This window comes from Aethalodelphis obliquidens, unplaced genomic scaffold, assembly GCF_003676395.1.
Source record: "Aethalodelphis obliquidens isolate GAN/ISIS:26980383/991018 unplaced genomic scaffold, ASM367639v1 scaffold10, whole genome shotgun sequence".
NCBI classification, from domain to species: Eukaryota; Metazoa; Chordata; class Mammalia; order Artiodactyla; family Delphinidae; genus Aethalodelphis; species Aethalodelphis obliquidens.
In genome coordinates, this window is record NW_020837954.1 from 22,136,713 (window position 1) to 22,161,643 (window position 24,931).

Sequence of the window (24,931 nt, forward strand, 5' to 3'; positions counted from 1 at the left end):
AAATATTAAAAGCAGAAAGGGAAAAACAACAAATAACATATTAGGGATTCCCCATAAGTTTAACAGCTGATCTTTCAGTAGAAACTCTGCAAGCCAGAAGGGAGTGGTAGGACATAATTAAAGTGATGAAGGAGAAAAATCTACAACCAAGATTACTCTACCCAGCAAGGATCTCAGCCAGATTTGATGGAGAAATTAAAACCTTTACAGACAAGCAAAACCTAAGAGAATTCAGCACCACCAAACCAGCTTTACAACAAATGCTAAAGGGACTTCTCTAGGCAGGAAACACAAGAGAAGGAAAACACCTACAATAACAAACCCAAAACAATTAAGAAAATGGGAATAGGAACATACATATCAATAACTACCTTAAACATAAATGGATTAAATGCTCCAACCAAAAGACACAGACTGGCTGAATGGATCCAAACACAAGACCTGTATATATGCTGTCTACAAGAGACCACTTCAGACCTAGGGACACATACAGACTGAAAGTGAGGGGATGGAAAAAGATATTCCATGCAAATGCAAATCAAAAGAAAGCTGGAGTAGCAATTCTCGTATCAGACAAAATAGACTTTAAAACAAAGACCATTACAGGAGACAAAGAAGGACACTACATAATGATCAAGGGATCAATCCAAGGAGAAGATATAACAATTGTAAGTATTTATGCACCCAACTTAGAGTACCTCAGTACATAAGGCAAATGCTAACAGCCATAAAAGGGGAAATTGACAGCAACACAATCATAGTAGCGGACGGTAACACCCCACTTTCACCATGGAAAGATCATCCAACTGAAAATAAATAAGGAAACACAAGCTTTAAATGATATATTAAACAAGATGGACTTAAGTGATATTTATAGGACAGTCCATCCACAAACAACAGAATACATTTTCTTCTCAAGTGCCCATGGAACATTCTCCAGGATAGATCGTATCTTGGGCCACAAATCAAGCCTTGCTAAATTTAAGAAAATTGAAATCATATCAAGTATCTTTTCTGATCACAATGCTCTGAGACTAGATATCAATTACAGGAAAAAAACCTATAAAAAATACAAACACAGGGGGGCTAAACAATACACTAATTAATAACCAGGAGATCAGGGAAGAAATCAATGAGGAAATCAAAAAATACCTAGAAACAAATGACAATGAAAACATGATAACCCAAAACCTATGGGATGCAGCAAAAGCAGTTCCAAGAGGGAAGTTTATAGCAATACAATCTTACCTCAAGAAACAAGAAACATATCAAATAAACAACCTAACCATACACCTAAAGCAATTAGAAAAAGAAGAACAAAAAACCCCCAAGTTAGCAGAAGGAATGAAATCATAAAGATCAGATCAGAAAGAAATGAAGGAAACAATAGCAAAGATCAATGAAACTAAAAGCTGGTTCTTTGAGAAGATAAACAAAATTGATAATACATTAGCCAGACTCATCAACAAAAAAAAAGGAGGAAGACTCAAATCAACAGAATTAGAAATCAAAAAGGAGAGTTGACAACTGACACTGCAGAAATACAAAGGATCATGAGAGATTACTACAGCAACTGTATGCCAGTAAAATGGACAACTTGGAAGAAATGGACTAATTCTTAGAAAAGCACAAAGTTCCAATACTGAACCAGGAAGAAACAGAAAATATAAACAGACCAATCACAAGCACTGAAATTGAGACTGTGATTAAAAATCTTCCAACAAACAAAAGCCCAGGACCAGATGGCTTCACAGGCAAACTCTATCAAACATTTATAGAATAGCTAACACCTATCCTTCTGAAACTCTTCCAAAATATATCAGAGGGAGGAACACCTCCAAACTCATTCTATGAGACCAGTATCACCCTGTTACCAAAACCAGACAAAGATGTCACAAAGAACGAAAACTACAGGCCAATATCATGATGAACACAGAGGCAAAATCCTCAACAAAATACTAGCAAACAGAATCCAACAGCACATTAAAAGGATTATACATCATGATCAAGTGGGGTTTATTCCAGGAATGCAAAGTTTCTTCAGTATATGCAAATTTATCAATGTGATACAGCATATTAACAAATTGAAGGAGAAAAACCATATAATCATCTCAATAGATGCAGAAAAAGCTTTCAACAAAATTCAACACTGATTTATGATAAAAACCCTCCAGAAAGTAGGCACAGAGGGAACTTACCTCAACACAGTAAAGGCCATATATGACAAACCCACAGCCAACATCATCCTCAATGTGAAAAACTGAAACCATTTCCACTAAGATCAGGAACAAGACAAGGTTGCCCACTCTCACCACTATTATTCAACATTGTTTTGGAAGTTTTAGCCACAGAAATCAGAGAAGAAAGAGAAATAAAAGGAATCCAAACTGGAAAAGAAGAAGTAAAGCTGTCACTGTTTGCACATGACATGATCCTATACATAGAGAATCCCAAAGATGGTACCAGAAAACTACTAGAGCTAATCAGTGAATTTCATAAAGTGGCAGCATACAAAATTAATGCGCAGAAATCTCTTGCATTCCTATACACTAAAGATGAAAAATCTGAAAGAGAAATTAAGGAAACACTCCCATTTACCATTACAACAAAAAGAATAAAATACCTTGGAATAAACCTACCTAAGGAGACAAAAGAGCTGTATGCAGAAAACTATAAGACACTGATGAAAGAAATTAAAGATGATACAAATAGATGGAGAGATATACCATGTTCTTGGATTGGAAGAATCAACATGGTGAAAATGACTATGCTACTCATAGGAATCTACAGATTCAAAGTAATCCCTATCAAAGTATCACGGACATTTTTCACAGAACTAGAACAAAAAATTTCACAATTTGTATGGAAACACAAAAGACCCCGAATAGGCAAAGCAATCTTGAGAACGAAACACGGAGCTGGAGGAATCAGGCTCCCTGACTTCAGACTATACTATAAAACTACAGTAATTAACACAGTATGGTACTGGCACAAAAATAGAAATATAGATCAGTGGAACAGGATAGAATTCCTAGAGATAAACCCACGCACATATCGTCACCTTATTTTTTATAAAGGAGGCAAGAATAAACAATAGAGAAAAGGTAGCCTCTTCAATAAGTGGTGCTGGGAAAACTGCACAGCTAAATGTAAAAGAATGAAATTAGAACACTCCTGAACTCTATACACAAAAATAAACTCAAAATCGATTAAAGACCTAAATGTAATGCCAGACACTCTAAAACTCTTAGAGGAAAACATGGGCAGAACACTCTATGACATAAATCACAGCAAGATCCTTTTTGACCCACCTCCTAGAGAAATGGAAATAAAAACAAAAATAAACAAATGGGACCCAACTAAACTCAAAAGCTTCTGTACAGCAAAGGAAACCATAAACAAGATGAAAAGACAACCCTCAGAATGGGAGAAAATATGTGCAAATGAAGCAACTGACGAAGGATTAATCTCCAAAATTTACAAGCAGCTAGTGCAGCTCAGTATCAAAAAAACAAACGACCCAATCCAAAAATGGGCAGAAGACCTAAATAAACATTTCTCCAATGAAGATATACAGATTGCCAACAAACACATGAAGGAATGCTAAACATCATTTATCATTAGAGAAATGCAAATCAAAACTACAATGAGGTATCACCTCACACCAGTTAGAATGGCCATCATCAAAAAATCTCCAAACAATAAATGCTGGAGAGGGCGTGGGAAAAGGGAACCCTTTTGCACTGTTGGTGGGAATGTAAATTGATTAAAAACCTAAAAGTAGAACTACCATATGACCCAGCAATCCCACCCTTGGGCATATACCCTGAGAAAACCATAATTCAAAAAGAGTCATGTACCACAATGTTCATTGCAGCTCTATTTATTATAGCCAGGACATGGAAACAACCTAAGTGGCCATCAGTAGATGAATGGGTAAAGAAGATGTGGCACATATATACAATGGGATATTACTCAGCCATAAAAAGAAAGGAAATGGAGTTATTTGTAGTGAGGTGGTTGGACCTAGAGTTTGTCATAGAGAGTGAAGTAAATCAGAAAGAGAAAAGCAAAAACTGTATGCTAACAAATATATATGGTATCTTAAAAAAAAAAAAAAGGTCATGAGGAACCTAGGGGCAGGACAGAACCTACTAGAGAATGGACTTGAGGACACACGGAAGATGAAGTTTAAGCTGGGACAAAGCGAGAGAGTGGCATGGACATCTATACACTACCAAATGTAAAACAGACAGCTAGTGAAAAGCAGCCACATAGCACAGGGAGATCAGCTCGGTGCTTTGTGACCACCTAGAGGGGTGGGATAGGGAGGGTGGGAGGGAGGGAGACGCAAGAGGGAAGAGATATGGGGATATATGTATATGTATAGCTGACTCACTTTGTTATAAAGCAGAAACTAACACATCATTGTAAAGCAATTATACTCAAATAAAGGTGTTAAAAAAATAGATAAATCAGACAGAGAGAGACAAAAAATAAAGCTCATAGGCAAAAGTGAAGTGCAAGTGAATGCTAGTTTTTTATAGTGCTCTTAAACTCTCCAACACCACCCTGAGTCCATGCATTATGTTTCTTTTCCTGCACTTATATAGGTAATTAGGAAATTAAGAAAGATTAATCTCATTGCAGTAAATCATGTATGTGGTTGAGTGTTTATTAAATATCTATTGCATGTTTTGGTTCAATTATCCCATCACTACGTAAGAATAAACATGTAAAGCCATCGGGATCATCAGCTTCCTTATAACCATGAGACAAGAGCATTGTTCTAAAACATACTGCAGGATCTAGATAGCCAGTCATTCTTCACAGCAACACATCAGAGACAGATTACTATTTGAAGCTCATTTTAAGTAATAAAGAAATAAAACAGAGAAGTTGAAAAGGGACAAGAGAAACACTGAGTGGACAGTATGTTAATTTTTATTTGGGATGCTCATCGAACCAAAGTAAAAAGTAGAAAAAGGTGAAATACATAAAGTAAAAAAGTAAATCTATCAAGTGAAGCATCTATAGTATATTTTATTTATTTATTCATTTATTTTTGCAGTACGCGGGCCTCTCACTGTTGTGGCCTCTCCCGTTGGGGAGCACAGGCTCCAGATGTGCAGGCTCAGCGGCCATGGCTCACGGGCCCAGCCGCTCCGCGGCATGTGGGATCTTCCCAGACTGGAGCACGAACCCGTGTCCCCTGCATCGGCAGGTGGACTCTCAACCACTGCGCCACCAGGGAAGCCCTACAGTATATTTTAAAAATCATAGATTATTGTAAACATGTTTTATAGTTATTGCCAAAACATGGCTCAAATTACATAAAAATTATTCCAACTAAGTCTGCTTTTAATATGACACATGCACAGACATACACCACCAGCTATAAACATTCTCTGTGTATACAGTGCTCATAAAAAAAGTGCCCATCAGACTATCCGAATGAGAATCTTGCCAGCACTCAATGATGGAAGGCATGCGTCACCACAGTGGTTGTCTTGGAGACTTGGCTCCTTTAAGATCGGTATGTCAACATTCTAGCATGCTTGATGTTCTCTGTGGTGGAAATACGAGAGATAGATAGATAGATCTATAAATTATTCGTCCTGGGAGGGATGTAATGAAGTAGAATGACAGAAAAAGAAAGAGAAAGAAAGGGAAAAGAAGGGAAGGGAAATGAAAGAGAGGAGAGACGAAATAGTCTGTGGTTTTTATTTTCCAAAATCCTAAACCTTCAATAACTACAACACGGAAAGTATATTTTAGGAAATATCTCTGAGGAAGAGAATTCTTCCCATGTTCCCTTCAGTTCCTCCCCTCCTGGCCAACAAAAAGAAAGTTTTCTTGGGCTAAGCAACAGTTACTTCAGTTGGTCTGAGACAGAGAGGACTGGCTTCTTGACTCCCACACCAAATCCTGAACATCTGCATATTCAAGAGCAGAGGGGATGCGTGTGTCCCTTTCTGCTTTGAGGTCACTAAGTATGACTGGCTACACAGACAGGCCATAGTGAGTCTCATGGGAAAGGCTCCATGCCTCAGGCGAACAGCCCCAGCCCCACACAATGGAATGGAAGAAGCAGAGAGATGGGCTAGAACTGAATGTGGCAAGACAATACGAATGAGGGAGATCTTAGATGATACGTGCCTGTCAGAAGATCCAGATCTCATGCCCCACACCTTGGTATAATAAAGCACCCCCTAGAATTTAAATAAAATCTGGTGGAAATGGGAACTCCATGTTGACTGAGATACAATTTCTGAAATTATAGCAGAATAGGTAGTTGAAATAAAAATGAAGTTGAATTATAGAATAATAAAGATATATTTCTTTCAAACCTGAGTTTGTAGACTGGGATTCATGACCATTAATTTTAGAGTCAGTTCCTCGTGAGGTCTTCTGGGTGTGTAATACAAAGATTTAGTTTGGGGTTAATTAAGAATACATTCTGTAGGAAGAAAATACTATTGTATTGGTGGGTTTGTTTTGGCTACTACCTAACATAACAGCTAGCTGAAGATAAATATGGTTTAAAAAAATTGAAAACAATGTAGTGCTAATCATCTTTATATTTTTAGAGATTTGGCTCTCCATGGATCTGGGCCTTTTAATTTTTAGAAAGGAACTTAGTTTTTCACCCCTGACGCTTCGATTAAATTGATATGAAATAGTTAGCTATGGTAAAAGCTGCCAGCTGCCTTGAGTTAGAGATAATCTGAGACATATGATTCTTTGATTGGAAGGAACTTGAATACTGAGTCACAGAGAAAAATCACAAGGAAGAAAGAACATGAAAAAACAAACAAAACCCCGCCCCAAACCAATAAAGCAACAATAAAAAAAACCCCACCAGAATGAACTCCAATAAAAAATCCTCAGCTAGGATGGTATTTGTCTTATTCTGAATCCTCCCAAAAGCAGGTCCTAATATAAGAAAATAGTTCATTTGGGTGGAGATTGCAGGAAGAATACTGAAGGAGAAGGGAAGAGACAAAGAAAGGGAGAAAACCCAGTAATGGAGCACTAAGGAGCGGTTGTCACTGTGAGAAACCTGACTCCCTGCTGCTGGGGACCCTTTGGAAAACTAGATAGAACACATCTCAGGACTCTCCCTCTGAAAAGTGAGGAGGCTGGCTGGGGTATTTACCTACCAACTCCTTCCTGTCCTTCATTAGTTAAGGATCATTCTATGGGTCTTAACTTACCAGCCTTCTGCATTGGCTGAACACATTGTTGAGTCCAGCGAAAGTTTTCAAACAGAAGGATAGTGAATCGAATCTGTCAAAAGAAACTACAATAACCTCCAGAACAGGCTAAGAGGAGAAAACAGGGCACTCACAGTGTCTGCTAGGACACCCTTTCCATGTAAATTCAATGATCAGTAGTTGGCCACATGGAGATAAGGTGAAAAGGCTAAAGAAAGAATAAGGAAGAAATCAGTGGTGAGTAGGGGCATCTTTACCCATCAGGATATAAACACAAAATAAAATAAGTAAGAGCACACCATGAATAAAAGGAAGAGGAAGTAAAAATGTATACAATTAACTTTCTGCTTCTTTTCCATGGCCATACATTTTTTAAACTAAAACATACACGATAGACAAACCAAGTCCAGCTTCTATATGGAGCAACATGCTATGTTTACAGATTCAAAGAATAGAAAAAAGTTTCTCTTGCAAAAAGAAGTCATTTCACTAAGATATAAGAATCACTGTATTTTCATGCATTTCATTGGAATTCATTTTCAACAGATGTTTCATTAAAATACAGGTAGCAATGGACATTTCACATGATAAAAATGAGAGAATATATTAGAAGTTGATTTGAAAATTCAAAATAATCCACGCATATAGTTGAAGTTATTATTCAAATATTATCATTATTGACAAATTGATTCTCATGAAGCCCAGGAATGATATAATATTAGGAAATTCTATTTAAAACAATGTTCCTGGATATGGCAATATTTGAAATAGTATTCATAAATAGTCTCTAATGCAAGAGAGCGCCTTTGCTATAGATACTGAAGCTAACAAGCATTTTTCATTTTTTTAATGTTCAAAGGACAGATAGTTCTGCAAATGATTGAGGAGGCAGAGCAAATATTTTCCTTCATGGAAAATTACATAAAAGTTTCCTAGAAGAGACCTACTGCTTAATGCCATGAGTTCCAAAAATGGCTTCCCTAGATGGGTTTTGTTTGATTGGCACAATATTATTTATTGTTTGTTGTTGTTATCATTATTAGGAATAAATGTCTTTAGGTATTGTTTGGTCTCCCCAGTATAACACATTTCAACATATTCATTTAATAAGTATATATTGAGCACCTACTATGTATCAAGGCCTGTGATAGGCACTTGGGATATAATGGTGAACAAAACAGCCCAAGAATTCCTGCACTCAGAATCCTACATCCTAATAGGATGAGAACCAGCCTTCTCCCCATGACTCCCATTGTCTTGGGTGACTTCACATATTTACATCACCTCCCTGGTCTCTGAAGTCATGTGCATTTATGATCCCTGACCAGAATATTTATGCCATCACAGCATAATGAGTAAAGAAATCTGGGGACTTCCCTGGTGGCCCAGTAGCTAAGATTCCATGCTCCCAGTGCAGGGGGCCCAGGTTTGATCCCCGGTCACACCCAGTGCAGCCAAATAAATAAATAAATATTAAAAAAAAAAATTTGCCAAAAGATATTCTTCAATGAAATCAGAATTTACAAATTATAATTAGTGTTATTTACATTTGAATCTAGTCATTAAACAAGATAAACAGAAAAACTAGAACTGTAACTTGTGTTCCAAGGTGAGCAAAAGATAAAGTCAAAAGCTTATTTCAGTCGATAAGTTATGCCAATAGTTGGGGTACTAGTACTTAATGGCCTAAAAACTCTTCATAAATATTGTTAAAACATGATGAAGAAGAACTTTATTACCACTTACATCTCCCTCCCTTGGCCAACAATCCCTTAATGTTCCTTCCAACAGGTGAAATCATGGCAAAGCAAGGTCTCATTCAAGTTCACCAGAAACTGAGCATTATCTGCAGCTGCAGCAGAATCCCAGAGGGTCATCACTCATGGAGAGAAAATCCAAGTTAAGTACTTCCAACCAAGAAACTTGCTGTCCGTGGAATTTTCCTGTTCTTCATGGAAGATACCAGGTTTTTAGGAATAGTGCCAGTTTGCAAAGATGTCCTCCTCACAAAATCAACAAGGCATGAACTTGCTATTCCTGCTGCCTGGGATTCTCTTCCAGTGCTTATTCACCTGGTAAACCACTTTACCACCGTCAAGTGTCAATATCAGTTTTTTACCAAATTCTTAGTTTTTGTACAAGGCAATTGAATTCCTTCCTCTTTTGTATAAGCATAGTGGCTTATTATAGCTTCACACACACACCCCTCCCCACATACCTTAGCCACCATTAGAACATTTACCTTCGCCTTTCACTGTGCGATATTTAAGAATTGAATTATCTGTGAAAAGGGTGGTGTTTTTCATATTCGTACCAACAGCACGCATAAAAGGATTTGGCAAAGAATTATGTGCTTAATAAAGTCTTATTGAATAAAAGAATGTTGAATTTAAAGACTAGAGAACAGAAACTCCACATAAGACCTATTTGTCATAAACTTAACCAAAAAAAAAAAAAAACATAAAAACTCAGGATTTCATGAACCATTCATTGAAAAATACTAGCTATGAAGACCTTTCTGTTCTCTCACTGTTCAACCCATCTAAACTTAATCATGCTTTATATCACTAACAAGGTGATAGCAAAGAATTTCTCTTTCAAAATTTAGTGCACCACTCACATAAAATAATTACAGCATATTATTTACACTTCTTTGTACTTAATTCTTTGCTCAGTTATAGCACATACATTACTATCAGTAAACCATTTGATTAAACCAAATTATGTCCCCGAAACCAAAACTAAAGGCATATGGCCTTTGTCATAAGAGGACCAGTATGTGGGTAATTCAATATAGAATTAAAAAGATCAGTTAAGATTTAAGGCTCTTCTGTAAGAGTGACACAGCAGTAGAAGAACAGATAAAGACATCACCTCCAAGACCATCTGGTGTTGATCTCCCAGCTATACTTCTTGAGGCCTCACTAGAGTAGCAAAGAAAACAAAACAATAATTCTGCTCTGGCCATCAGAGCTGCTGAAATGGAGGCAGCTGGTATTTCTAAAACCAGTATTTGTAACATAGAGGGATGGTGCAAAAAAGGTCCTCTCTTATTAGTTACTCTCTTACTCTTGTCTTATTGGTCTGATAAAAACTAGGTGTTTTTCTTTTTTTCTTTTTATTAACCATCCTGGTGACACTGTATTATAATGTTATATTTTGAAACTTTTTATGATTCTACAATTTCATTTTATAGTAATATTGCTAAGGTGGTTCATAGCTAATCTTAAAGAGTAATGTTGAACAGATTTAACTCTGCTGGGCCTCTGTTTGCCTCTCCAAGGGAATTCCATTAGTTTCCAAAGGACTGCTCAGGCCAAATGTCTACCTTGATTAGGAAAACACCTTGGCATATAGTCTCCTAATCTTGTCACGTATCTATACTCAGGTTACTCAAATATCTAAATTGGTTCCAAGATACAGCAAAGATTAGAAATCAGATCAGGAGCTTAATTAGCCAGGTCATTGATAGCAACAAAATAAACTGACAGCAAACAAAGGAATAACCTATGTTTTATTTAAAGAAAAACTGTTAATTCAACATATATTTATTAAGTGCCAACTGTGTGTCAGACTCTGTTCTAGGCATTGGAGACAACAGAACAAAACAGACAAAAATCCTGCCCTCGAGGTGTTTGTAATTAGATGGAGACAACTATAGCCCTTAATATGTTCCAGGCACACTTCAGAAAGCTTTTCATATATTTCTCATGTAATTTTATGAGATAGCTACTATTATTACCAATCTGAGAAACAGTTTAGATAACTTTTACTTATTACCAATCTGATAGACTTTAGATAACTTTCCCAAGGTCACGTACATAGTGAATGGTGGAGCTGAGATTCTAATCTAGGCAGTCTGACTTGAGATGGATTTAAAACATTGTAGATAAACTCCAGAGTGAAATAAAGTTGATAATTTTCAAGCTCTAATTAAATTCTTGATGATATTTATGTCAGAGAAAGAATTAATGCTGCTGTTCTAATAGAAAAAAGGGATAACATTAATATCATCTATTATAATAAAAGCCTAGGGAAGGCAAAAATAAACATGATTTGCTAGTCAGGCTTCCAGAAATCTCTACCACTTAGAATAGAAGGCAAAAAGGACTTGTGAACCCCCTAAGGCATAATTTAAAAGCCTAAATTCTGAAGTGACTGTGGAAAAGGCTCTTAGGCTATTGCTCACAGTGTTTTCACTCCTAACTCATACAAAACTATAATGGGCTCAGTTATTTAAGTTCTCAGACTTCACAAGGTAAGGAGGAAAAATTTAAACAAGGAAAGACTTCCTGAGACAGAACAATGGAGAACAACAGTGGCAGCTGACAATATGCCACTAAGAAAAGAGTAAGAAAAACAAGTGTATTATTACATGGAACAGTAAGCATGGTCATAAACTATTAACCAAGTCTTCATTTATTGACATTTCAACTGCCAACCCCAAAATATCAGATTAGGCAGATACAATTTTAAAAAGCAAGAAAAGAAGTAATATATCCATATATTTAGGTATTTATCATGGGATGGGGGGAAAAGAGAGAGAGACTTTTGCTGGTGCTTCTAAAGTTTGCTATAAAATACTACTTTGCAAAGGACAAAAGTAGTCATATTTTGCTAAATACAATACTGGACCAAAGGTCAAATTAAAGAAATCAAAGCATACAAATCATACATACATTCATACTTAACACATTTAAGCATTATAATGATTATTTACATGGGACTCTACAAGTAGTTTCATAAAATTAAGAATATCATACCTTGATTGCTGAACTGGGTCACAACCCAGACAAGTGCGGTGTCATGAGTACCTCAGCCCTTGCCAAGTATCTGTTACCAACCTCCTAACTGGGATTTCTGCACTAGCCTCCAACTGACATGTGCATCTGAAAACATTGGAATGAGGAGTCTAATTCTAGGAGTTGAGGGGTGCCTCAACAAATTAAGGCCTGCCCTGGGAAATCCGAGAAATGTGTAGACTTTGTTTTATAAAGGGCTAAATATGTTTTCAGGAGGTGTTCTCCTTTCAAGTACAGATATATTAACTATTATTTACTTTTAGGCTTACATCGATATTCCTTCCCCATGGCTAATGAAATGAAAAAGAAAGAAAAAGAGAGGCAGAATCAGAGCATAATTTGTGAAAAATAAATATGCCAAAGCAGAGGGATTTGATTCCAAGTTTTGTGTGTGGTTAGGAGCCAATATATTGGACTAAATTACAAAACAATAAAATTGTGGTTTGCACCGGAGAAAACGACAGTTTTAAACTATAGACCTTGTAGTAGGTTTCAATACAGTATCAGGTTGACATACTGTAAATACTAACTGCTGTTTAAGAATGTTATTACAGATCTAATTCTAACACAAGTCAATTCAAGCCTAACTATTAAACTAGCTACATTTCTTATCTTGGGATTTCAGACATTCAGAGTACATTTAAATGTACTGTTGCCATATTCTAGGACAATGCTGCTATATGATAAGGGAGGTGTTTCTTTTTTGAGTTAAGATAATACTGTAGTGTAACATATGTGAAGGAACTAAAAAGCTGCACAAAATGGAATGTTGCTTAAGGAAAGATTAAAAGTCAATAAAACCTTTTTAATACTATTTTAATATGAAAGATAAAACCCTGACTGAATCACCTCCAAATTCAATTCCTCTCTACACATGAGAAACTGCATGCACAAAAAATGTCCTGCCAATATTTTATTTCACAAAGCTACTGAAAATATAACTTTCCTACTCTAGTTCTGATGTTTTCCATATAGATTTTGTTAAACCCACATTTCCCATTCTACATGATTAATATGAACTGATGAAATATCTTTACAGAGGAAACAAATACCATTTGTTTGAAATGTCAAATTATTTTTTGTTTTTCTTCAAGTTTTTAATATTGGTATGTATTGAATTGCCTATTTAACTCTCCGGTGACTTAAGAGTTAAATCCATATTACATATTCTTTGACTGTAGATCTGTATACATATAGTAATGCTTTTCTAAACCTGTATTCATATTTAACATTTTACTTAAACACACAAAACAATGTTTAGTATGCAAACCATTGCATATTCACTGAATTTTCAGGGTCTTTGAAATGTAGTATCATATTTTTGTATAGTCCATAGTGTCCTAAGTCTATATGGACATCACATCTGATTGATTTTTGCTTATGGCTCCAAAATGAGAAAGACATAAACATTACAATTTTTTCAGATTGAGCTAATTTTAAAGCTGAAAGACAAAATGTAATGAGGCAGGACTTTAGTTATTAAGTATTCATGATCAAAACCAAGAGAATTAGAAAGATATGGTAAGAATAGAAGGAGTTTTGCTTCTTTTCCCCTATTTTGTTCCTCCCAGGCAATTGTCTTAGTGGATTCAATCCCAGGACATTTATAAGAACCCATATTATACGGCTTGTTTTTCCAATAGCTTTGTTCATTTATTTCCTGTTGTGTCTTTTTCTCTCTTCACTTTGAAAATATATATTTTAATTTGCAATCAATACATAATAATCATTTTGAAGAAATTTCTTATCTACTGTTACCTGTTAAGTCAAACTATATGAAATTGCCAATATTTTACCATTTTAGAACTATAAACTCTTTTCAGTAAAACAAAGCAAACTGGCGTTGCCAGATGCTGCTAGAGGCAGAACACCACGTGGTAATGTTTTATACTTGACTGACTAAAAATTCTGCCTCTTGCTTGGCTGTGCACAGGGTTGCAGTGCCAAATCCAAGTGAAACTTAAAGAGTAGCTTCGTACAACTGTCACATCTATTTATGCCAAAAATTTTATACCTGGTTTCTTGATAATTTCCATTTTTGTCAAAGCAGGGAAATAGGTACCATTAATAGAACAAAAGGACAAGGTTGCCATCAATAAATTTCTATTACACAGTATGTCTATCAGAAATCAATACTGTTGACTTTACAGCACATTCACTGGATGGTATGTGATTGAAGGATGTAGTCAATAAAATGCTCAAGTAGTACAATATAGCAACTAAAGCAGAGTGACTAAAAGGAGCTGACAGAAAGAAATGCTGTTCAAAACATAAACTAAAAAAAAAAAAAAACTAAAACGTATTACTAAACAATTGGGCAAATCTATTTTCTATAGCAACAGAACAGTAGCAAGTAAATCAAGAAGAATATGCTGTTATCAGAAAAAAAATGTCTCAGAACAGATGTTGCAGAAAATGACAATTGAGGGAAAAGCCAAAATCTTTGTGATGCTTTGGAAATAACTGCCACAACAGCAAACCAAAAGTACATGCTGCATCTGGACTTATAGTCAAAAGGTTGATGTTAATGCATTTCTGATACTCTGCCTGTCCATTATGATCCAGTCTACCTCTCACCGCTCTCCTTTTAGTCCCTGTAATAATACATGAGATACTCTACTCCCACTATATGGACTACTACAAGGACTTTCTTAATATATATATATATATTTTTTTTTTTTCCGGTACGCGGGCCTCTCACTGTTGCGGCCTCTCCCATTGCGGAGCACAGGCTCCGGACGCGCAGGCTCAGCGGCCATGGCTCACGGGCCCAGCCGCTCTGTGGCATGTGGGATCTTCCCGGACCGGGGCATGAACTCGTGTCCTCTGCATCGGCAGGCGGACTCTCAACCACTGCGCCACTAGGGAAGCCCATGGACTTTCTTAATTTTTAAATTTAATTCGAAGCCATCATGAACCAATGTGGATCTTTTAAATTATGTCTAGTTGTGACTCAAATAACTCTATGAATCTATATTAACAGTGACCACAGGGCTAATCTTAGCCACAACACAGGATGTTAAATCCTATGAGTAGTGTGGCTAAGGTCAGAGGACTCCCTGAAAGCACAAATATTTTAGCATGAAGTTTTAACAATAATATGTGCATTTCATCATATTAGAATGTCAGAGATAAAAGCAGATATTTATGGCTCACCCCTCCCCCCAAAAAAATTGTTTGCATTTTTCCTGTTCTTTAAACTAGAAAATGTATTCTATAAGTGTTCTCTGATGAGATAATAATCAATTCCTATTTTCCTAAAAATTATTTTAAATGTACATTTACCTGGTACTGTTTAGTATACTTGATTTAAAGAAAGGGTAAGAACATAAATTGTATCTATTTCTTCATTATGGAAGTAAGTATATTACAAAAAGGCTTTATAAAAATCTTGCAGACCTAATGGAAACATCTACTCATTACTAATGTACATACTAGTAATATGATCATTTACATTTAATGACACAATATTTGATATTCACTTATTTCTGTAACCATTGAAACAAATTGGAATTTAACTGTGATTTAATATTTCTGCTGAAAAGTACAGAGTAGTATATTGTATCACTGATACTTTCAATAAATAAAAAAGGACAATCAAAGGGTTAAATGAGATTTTGGAAATCCTCATTAGTTTCTTCACAAAGGTAATTTTTTTTTAATCTAACAATCACAATACCATAAAACTAAGAGCCCAACATTTGCCAAGCAATTTAAATACAATCTCATTTAATCTTCCCAGTATGTGTAATGAGGTAAGGTTCTGTAGGGAAATTTGTACTCTTAAATGTCTTACAGCTGGAGGCAGTACAGTGGCCAGTGATGAATCTTCTCTTGAATGAGATGAAAGCCTCCCTGACAGTGACTTTTTGTAAAAGAAATATTGAGAGCCCAAGATGTGCAAAGATTTCTTCAAATGGGTACATCAGGTCCAGAGGTTTTTGTTTGCTAAATCTTTTTCTTGAATAGATAGTAATGTAAGGCTTACGTATAAAAGGACAACAGCACAATGAAGTATTAATCTTGTCAAATTCTGCAAGCCTGAAACTTGCTTGCATGAATCCTGGGGCTCAAGAGTAGTTGTGTACATAGAGGCTGCATCTACTTCTTTGCAGCCATCTCATTTAATCTAAGTTTTTGTTGTTGTTAATGTTAACTTGGTAAATAAAAATGAAATCTGAGAGTAAATATTCTCTTTCTATCAATCGGTGGCCCACCTAGAGGCCATCATCAACATGAATTAGCAAAAAAAGCAGGTTCAAAGAGTTGAAGGACTTGGTCACACCACTGGGGAGAGTCAGGATCTACACCCTGGTTTTTCTTATAAATGCTTCTTTATGTAGAGCTGCTTAAGCCTGCGCATGTACCAGCATTAACAACTGACATTAAGACTATTCTATATGAGGGTAGGCTGTATGGTGGATTAGATCATTAAGTGATCAATTATACTGGATTGCCTGAGATTACAGGATGTGAGACTTTCACTGAGTCCAGGACACACTGGGATGGTTGGGAACCCTAAAGACCATCCCTTGATATAATCTATTCTAGGAGTTTGGGTAAGTAAATTATGGGATTAGCTACATGCACTTATGGATGTTATTGTATCTTCATCATGAGACCCAGTAATGTATAAAATCAAATTTGTCAGTGAATGATCATAAAGATATTCTAAACTACAAGTTCTAAGTGCAAGCTCAAAAAGCATACAAGAAGTCTAAAATGCATTTCTAGTAACTGAATTGTCTACAATAACAGAATTCTCAGCAGCTTCACTAGAACAATAGAACCTTATCAAGTACTAAGCCAAGGTCTACAAATCTGCGATCAGAAGCAGTTTAAAATTAAAACTTAAGTGTTCTAAGGTGTATAAAAATTCTATTGCTTTATTTTAACATATTCTCACTCAACTCACTGAAAGGAATATCACATGATTTGAACTTCTTTATTCTTACGAATAACTTTTAAATTGTCTAATTATAATTATAGCCTAATAGTGTTTGAAGAATAACTACGTAAAGCTGGGAAAATCTGATCAATAAATTATTCTAGATGTTTGCTAAAACACCGACTATTTGACATGCTCCAAAGTATTTGGTTAAGTTGTGAGACAGCATTTCAATAATTTACACCCTTTTTAATAAATATGATAGCATTGCCTTTCATTTGTTTAACAGATTTTTTAATCTTCTTTGCTTAGCTATCTGCTGTATCTGGGTTATGATGTCTTCTGGGCAAGTTAATAGTTTATGAGGGATATTTTATATAAGAGCTCATAGCCTAAGAATAAACTTGGATATAGTGAACCTGAAAAATTCATTGCTAGGACAATGAAATGCACAGGCCTAGAGAGATCCCAGAAACATGCATACTTCCTGTTACTATGGTAATAGAATTTTGAAAAATCTGGGCTAACTTGCTTCTCTGAAAATAGTATCAGGAAGACCAAAGCTGAAGCCCCATAATAACCATTGCTTCTGTCACCAGATTCACTGTGTATTCATCACCTATATTTTCACATTTATGAAACTACATTAGTGAGGATAGAGCATATATACGTTCAATTACTGTAGGAAATGACAGAGCACTCAGATGAAGAATCTATTACATATCAACAAAATTGCAAATTTCTTTAATTTTCCTTATGTACCCTTATTAATTTCACAGAATAATATTTTATATTTATGTAAACATTTCTGCCAATCATAGTTTAAACAGACATATGCCAGAATATGTATTCATTTCTATATATTTTGCTGGAAAATATTAATATTTAATTTACCCACTGATGAAAATAATTAAAAAATGATGGAGAACTCATTTTAAGATTAGTCATCAATGGTTGAAGCTATACACCATATCCTAGCAAAAGTCTAAGGTTCTTGTCATCATTTCTCCATGATTACTGATGATACCAATTTTATTCTTTCTTTCCATTATCAAGGTTAACAACCCAGTGATGACTACTATTTATTGTATTTGTTATGTGTTGGAATCTCTTTTAAAAGTTTTCCATTTAATAGCATTTACAGCCTATAAAACCAAATAATATGGATCTCTGTGCTAAGCCTATTTTGGGGAGGGGAAAAGTAAGTTTAGAGAAGCTAAATTACATCTCCAATTTGAGAAAAACAAAATTTGAACCTTAGGTTTTTGAATGTCAAAATTCTTGCAAGAGAGTTATAGGAAACATCTCATTCTCTAATGATATGGCCTATCAACAATATTCTAATACTATTTTTTGTATTCTGTTGGTATCTGTAGTTATAAATACTATTGTTTAGAAAATCTGCATTACCTACGATAAAAAAAATCTACTAAGGCATTCATATTCCCAATATTTTAGTACATGAAAAGATAAAACATTTTTTCTGCTTCTTTTCCCTTTTCTTCCTCCTGTTTCTTCTGTTTCACATACTAACTTCTCCATCATAAAAAGGAAAATCAGAAAAAAAAATGTGCAGACTCACTGACACATCATTTGTATCCATATTTTGATACTTTGTCCAGTCTTTCAAAATTTTATTATACTATTACAAAAGTGATCTTTGTCCCTCACTAAAGTTTCATTTTACCTTCTTCCTTTACAATTTATTCCTTCCTATTTCCCCAAAGCTAAGAATACAGGACCACACATACTCTCAGTAGAGTTCCCTCTTTAGGTTGAGATTCTACTGAAGAGTAGACTCTTCTCTTTAAATGGCTGATTCATTTTCTTCCTTTGATGTAACATATATTATGAACTTATATCTGAAATTTTAAAAGAAAAGGAATCCTAAATGCAGAGGCCATTTTTAGTCATTTTAAAGTGCTATGAACTGAATTGTGGCCCCCCTCAAATTTGTATGTTGAAGCCCTAACCTTCAATGTGACTGTATTTGAAGACAGGGCCTTTAGGGTGGTTAAGTAAATTTAAGTGAGGTGATAAGGGTGGAACTTTAATCTGCTAGGGCTGGTGTCCTTGTTAGAGTCAGAAGAAACATCAGAGCTCATTACTCTCTCTGTCCAAGAACCACAGAGGAAAGGCCACAATCAGAAGGTGACAGCTACAGGCCAGGAAAGGGAGGCCTCATCAAAAATCAACCCTGACTGCACCTTAATCATGAACTTCTATCTTCCAGACTGTGAGAAAATACATTTCTGTTGTTTAAGCCACTCAGTCTGTGGTATTGTTATGGCAGCCAAGCAGACTAATACAGGAAGTCATTGTATTTACACTAAGTATCTCTCACAAACATAGTCTTTCGTTAAAGCTATGATTGTTGGTGAAAAAATTACACCTAGAGTCTAATAAATGGTGCTACTGTTTGTCTAGATGCTGTGGAGCTTGCCTAAAGGAAAGAAGTTCAAATATCCACATGGCTAAGAAAGATGTGTGAAGTTAGTACTCAGGTATGATGACAGCAAAGTTTCTACCGCTGTTTCCATTTGCCCTTAAATTGGCTATCTATGACAATGGACATACTATTTTACAAGAGGAGGTGTTTATGTCCATACTATTCTTATTACAGACAATTATTTCTATGAAATTCCTATAACTGAAACATTATTTTATTTTTCGTAACACATATAATTTAAATACCTCTAAACATAGAAGAGAACTACCATGAATAGATCACAGCGTACAAAAAGTTTTATATTGAGTCTCACAGCAATTGCTGAACATTTACATTAACAACTTCCCTATAGGTTATATAAAATAATAAGAACAGATAATAGTTGTCTAACAAAGGGAACAGAGATGTTTCCTAACCTCTATCTTTTTCCGCGGTAAAATTTATTGAGACAGATTGGAGGGAAAAAAGAGAGAAAGAAAGAAAGAAAGGAGAGCAGGAGGAGAAGAAGAAGGAAGAGAGTATCAAGTATCAAAGTATCAAAATATGGAAGAGCAGGAGGAAAAGAAGTGTAGGTTTTCGTATTTCTATAGCCAGTAATACTTTTCAATGACTTGGTTCCTAGATGTAATGCACATTTATGGAAAGCATCCTAACTGGATAATTTTATAAATGCTAAATTTCAGCAGACTGAATCAAAGGACCTATATAATTAAATAAAATTAGCCCCACCTGCCCTATTTCTTTATCGAATTCATCATAACCTCTCAAGCAGGTACAAAGTTTGTATTTCATCCTAATGTAAATAACATACTTAATTCTTATTTGCCTTTGAAATCATGAGTCATCAACATATAACTGCTTGAAATATATTAAAATAAATTAATTTTTTTAAATCATAATTTGTAGGTGCCCTCATGTTAGAAATACACATAATCTGAGAAATTTCAAATAGTTTACAGTTACCATAATTATAATTTAAAATATACCTTTATTTTTAAATTTTCTAAATTTACTAATTTTAATAGGTTTATTTTAATAATCTATGAAAAATACAACTATATTAAGAATTTACCAATTAAGAGCAATTATTCATTTTCTTCCAAATGGGAGTAGAAAAACAATCAAAACAACTTTTAGACCCTGCTACAAAATTATGCCAATTGGTCAGGGGGTGTGCATGACAATAAATAAAAATAATATTTTATGTTTTATAAAATTCTGTGAATTGTTCTTGATAAGGTCTAAGATCATTAGATTAGTATGATAAATAATGACATTTATGTAACAGAAGATTTTTCATAGCATGGCAAGTAATCAACAGGGGCCAACAAATGATTGGACACTCCATGACAGATATACAGTTATAAGCTCTACTATAATGTCAATTAAGAGTAAGAAAGTTAAGAAAACATATTATTGGTAAATCTATAGACGACACTAACTTTTAAAATGACACCTAGACATTGTTTTTTTAAGAGGTTCTAGGAAATTGATTTTTATTAACAAAAATTCCTATTCACAAAATATAATGGGGTCATGGAAAACATGATTGATAACAAAGACATTTGTTTTCCAAAGTAATTATTTACACTTGTTTAAACATGCATTGTATGTCTGCTTTAACCACTAAAGAAAAGAATGAATTAAAAAATCAAAATGGAGTAACTGTGGTTCAGGCATGCAGCCAGCTGCAACCTTATGGTCTCAAGGTCTTCCCTTATAACTGTGCAACCATTTCAGACCCCAGCCAATACTTGCTTAACAAGCACCCTTACTTCTTGCCTGCTCCAATTCTAATTCTTGACAAACAACTTACGTAATTTTGCCTTTATAAGCATCCCCCATTTTGCAGCCTGGTGGAACACAATTCAGGTGCTTCCTGAATCTGTGTCTCCCGGGCTATAGTCCACATTTTGGCTCAAATAAAACTCTTTTATAGTCCTATTATAGATTGTTTATGGATTATCTCCATTGACAAACTGCAATGCCTTTACCCATCCCATAGGACCTACTTCCATTTAATTTTTAATTTTTCTCTCTGAATCATGTGTATTCTAAAAATACATTAAAGAAACTAAGAAAAACAAAATCAGTTATAATAATTCACAAAATAGTTCATGCCAAGAAGAATAATGTAATCACACCAAGTTCTTATATTAATATCTGATTTTTGTTTCTCAATATCCTATTTGTTCTTTTAAGTGAAATGAAATTATTAACTTTTATAAGTCTTAGGGCCAACAAGATTTTATAATTCTGTTTTTTCCTGCAACACAGTTTTCATCAAGTCCTTCTCATCTTTCTTGATAAAGTTTCTTTTTGTCTGCCACATTCTTCTTTTAATTTCCTCTAATGACTTTTATCCAGTGCTTAATAGAGGATTTCTCTAGTTTAAGGCAATTTACATCTTAGCCAATAGCCCTATGCCTATCATTGCTGACCCATAATAGGAACACAATGAGTTTCTGATGAATAAATGCATGAATAAATGAATGAATAAATAAAAGAATGACCTTTCAAAATTTGAACAACTCAGTGGAACACATGTTGATGAATCAACGTATGAGCACACAAGTTTTCATCTTTGCAGAAAGTCCTAGGTTTAATCTTTCCACCAAATGAGCTGGATGGGGTTGCTAACTACTAGCTCATTATCAGAAGAATGAATAAAGTATGTTCTACATGCTTTATATACATCAACTCATTAATTCCTTCCTATAAATTTATGAGTTTATGAGGAAACTGAGGCAAAGAAGAGTGAAGTGACTTGCTCAACAAGATCCAAGAGCTAATAAGTGACAGAACTGGGACCCAAGCCAAGGAACACCAAAGCCCACACTTTTCAAGGTTTTTGTTAATGGGAAAAATACCTTTAAAACTCTATATTTTAATATAATGATTTAAGAGTAAAAATTCATATTAATTGCCAATGAAAATTTCTCAAAACCTGTTCAAATTCTAAGTTTTAATTGTTTCTTTATATACAACCTTACAAAAGATAGTTCATTCACATGCTCTCTTTGCTCTTTCATTTAGACATTTCTTCTTAATATGTTTGCAATTTATCTGAGGTCTATATTACTAAACACAGGCTAACATAAGTTGCAGTCTTGCTAATGTTTTGACATTTTCTACAAAAATACTTTGTAGAAAAGCACCTACCTGAAATTACCAATTAGCTTTCTTGACATGAAACAGAGTTAAAAAAAAAAGGTTCTTTTACTCAGTTTTGGAATCACAAAACACTTTTAGCAATTTAGAGCACAAATTTTCGTATGAAAAATCTAATACTTCTCAGCAATTTCTTTGAACAGATTATAGGCTGGCTTGTGACATTTATGAATACATTATTTAAGGAACTATAATTTTGCTTGCTGTATAAACAAACATATTACATGGGAGCATATTGCAATTAAATTTTACACTGTCCACTTAAAAGTTTTTTAGATACTACAGAATTTTCTGGAAAGAAAACATGCCTTGTTCCTTACATATATTATAGAAATCATTTGGTGTATAAAAAAGTTAAAGAGACTTTTTAAACATTTGTTGTGGATAACAGACATAAAACATTCAGAGGTAGTTACGTACCTGTTTTATTGGAAAGTCTAAATGACACCATCTTATCAGGAATATTACATACATTCCTCACTGAAGCAATGCAGCTATAATTAGCATAGTCCTGAGGTCGAAGATTCTTTAGTTTTAATATCTTTGTTTCACCCTGAAAATGTAGAAAAAGTCATTAGAAAAAGTCAATGGTAACCAAAATTAATAAATGGATGAATCATGGCATTGTATTTAAAATTATATTATCAAAATATGGCAGATTGTCATTTTTTAAGGAAAATGCCCTAAATTAAAACAAAAAACGACCAAAAAAAACTATTGCATTTAAAAATCAAACTGTAATGTGCTTGGAGATAAAAACTAACTGACTACAATGAAAATTCATAGTTTTTTTTTTTTTTTTGCAAACTAACTTCCTAAGGGGGGAAATCTATTTCTGGTGGTAGTTATGCAAATTATTATGCAAAGATCAGAACAGTGTACTTAATAATGGAGTTTATTCAACAAACACTGTAACCTATGCAGACTTCAACATGAAATGTTATGGAAAAAAAGGATTCTGAAGAGTCAATAAATGAAACACTGTTGGTAAAACAAAGCTAATGAGGTCAATCTAATGATAGATAATTAAATGTATATACATAAATATTTTGTGTATATGGAGCAATGACATGATAAATCTTAAACTGCATTTAAAAAGTATTCATGAGTGTTTCTATATTATTATTATTCGTGTTACTTTATGTTCAGGAATTCAAGGTTTAAGTCTCCTGGGTAAATCTGCAAAATTGAAGATAGACTCAAATGAGGCAAGTGGTCAAAAATGTCTTACACACTCTTGATGAGCCAAAAAAGACCATGCAAAAACACTGCAATTGTTCAAAAGATAAAAAGAACAAACAACAACAATAAGAAGAGGAAAAAACCTGCCCAATTCAAATAAGGTCTCCTGGGATTTCTTTACCATCTAAAGTTGTTAATGCACCTCTCAAAATAGTTCCTTTCACAAGTAACTTAATTATGGAGATGGTAAAAAGTCTCCCACTGACATCATATTTGGTAGAGCCATTTTTTAAAATGTTAATTTTTTCCAGATAACATCTGTACAGAACCATGTGTTTCTTTTATTTTACTTAAGTAACATCATTCAAGTCCTAAAAATTGCAATACTTTGATACGCTATTCAGAAGAATCAGAATATTTAGTGATTTAATACATAAAGACATTGCCTGTTCAGTTGCAGAAAAAAAAGCTTGCCACACATATGCAGGCACACAGAGTTTTCCAAATGTCAAATGAGTCTCTCCTTCAGTGTGTATGGGTATTTGGCCATAATTCCTTTCATTCATTGTCAAAATTCAGTCTTAAAACAGTCACACCTTTAGCATTTTCCTCAGTGGGATAAATAATAATCTTCTATCTTTTAATTTTTCTTTAGGAAAGACATTGCCTTTTTTATGTATAAACAGATGCAAATACACCCCACAGGAATATACACAGAGTCAGAGTGTATGGTTCTAGAATTTATATTGGGTTGGCCAAAAAGTTCGTTCGAGTTTTTCCATAACATCTTATGGAAAAATCTGAATGAACTTTTTGGCCAACCCCAAATTTTAAAACATGCTCTCCAAGTATTACAGAGTTCTCATTTATATTAACTATATACAATGCATATAAAAGTGTGCTTAGTTACAAAGCATAGTTGAAAGAATGTTATACTAGAACCTGTTGACTCAGATAATTTTTTGAATGAGATAATACATCTTACTCCTCCTACCTCTGTGACTCCTCCTACCTCTGTGACTGTTGTTGCTTAGATTTCTTCACTTTTCTTTCTCCTCTCAACACTTAATTAACTGTTGGTATTCTCTGGAATTCTATTTGTTCTACAGTTAATCACACTTTATAAAATTCCCTTAAATGATTTTATCCTTGCTGATGAATTTATACTACAAGCCTGATGAATTTATTTCTGGCCCCCCTCAAGACTTTATCCCTATTCCAA

General features: G+C 34.5%; 1 protein-coding gene across 1 annotated transcript in view; it reads right to left on the bottom strand.

Moving 5' to 3' along the window:
- MDGA2 (MAM domain containing glycosylphosphatidylinositol anchor 2) overlaps positions 1 to 24,931 on the bottom strand; it is an 848,836-nt gene that overhangs the window by 297,079 nt on the left and 526,826 nt on the right. Inside the window, exon 5 of the mRNA XM_027111155.1 lies at positions 22,948 to 23,080. Within this exon, the coding sequence (XP_026966956.1) occupies positions 22,948 to 23,080 (133 nt within the window). The remainder of the gene's footprint in view (positions 1 to 22,947; positions 23,081 to 24,931) is intronic.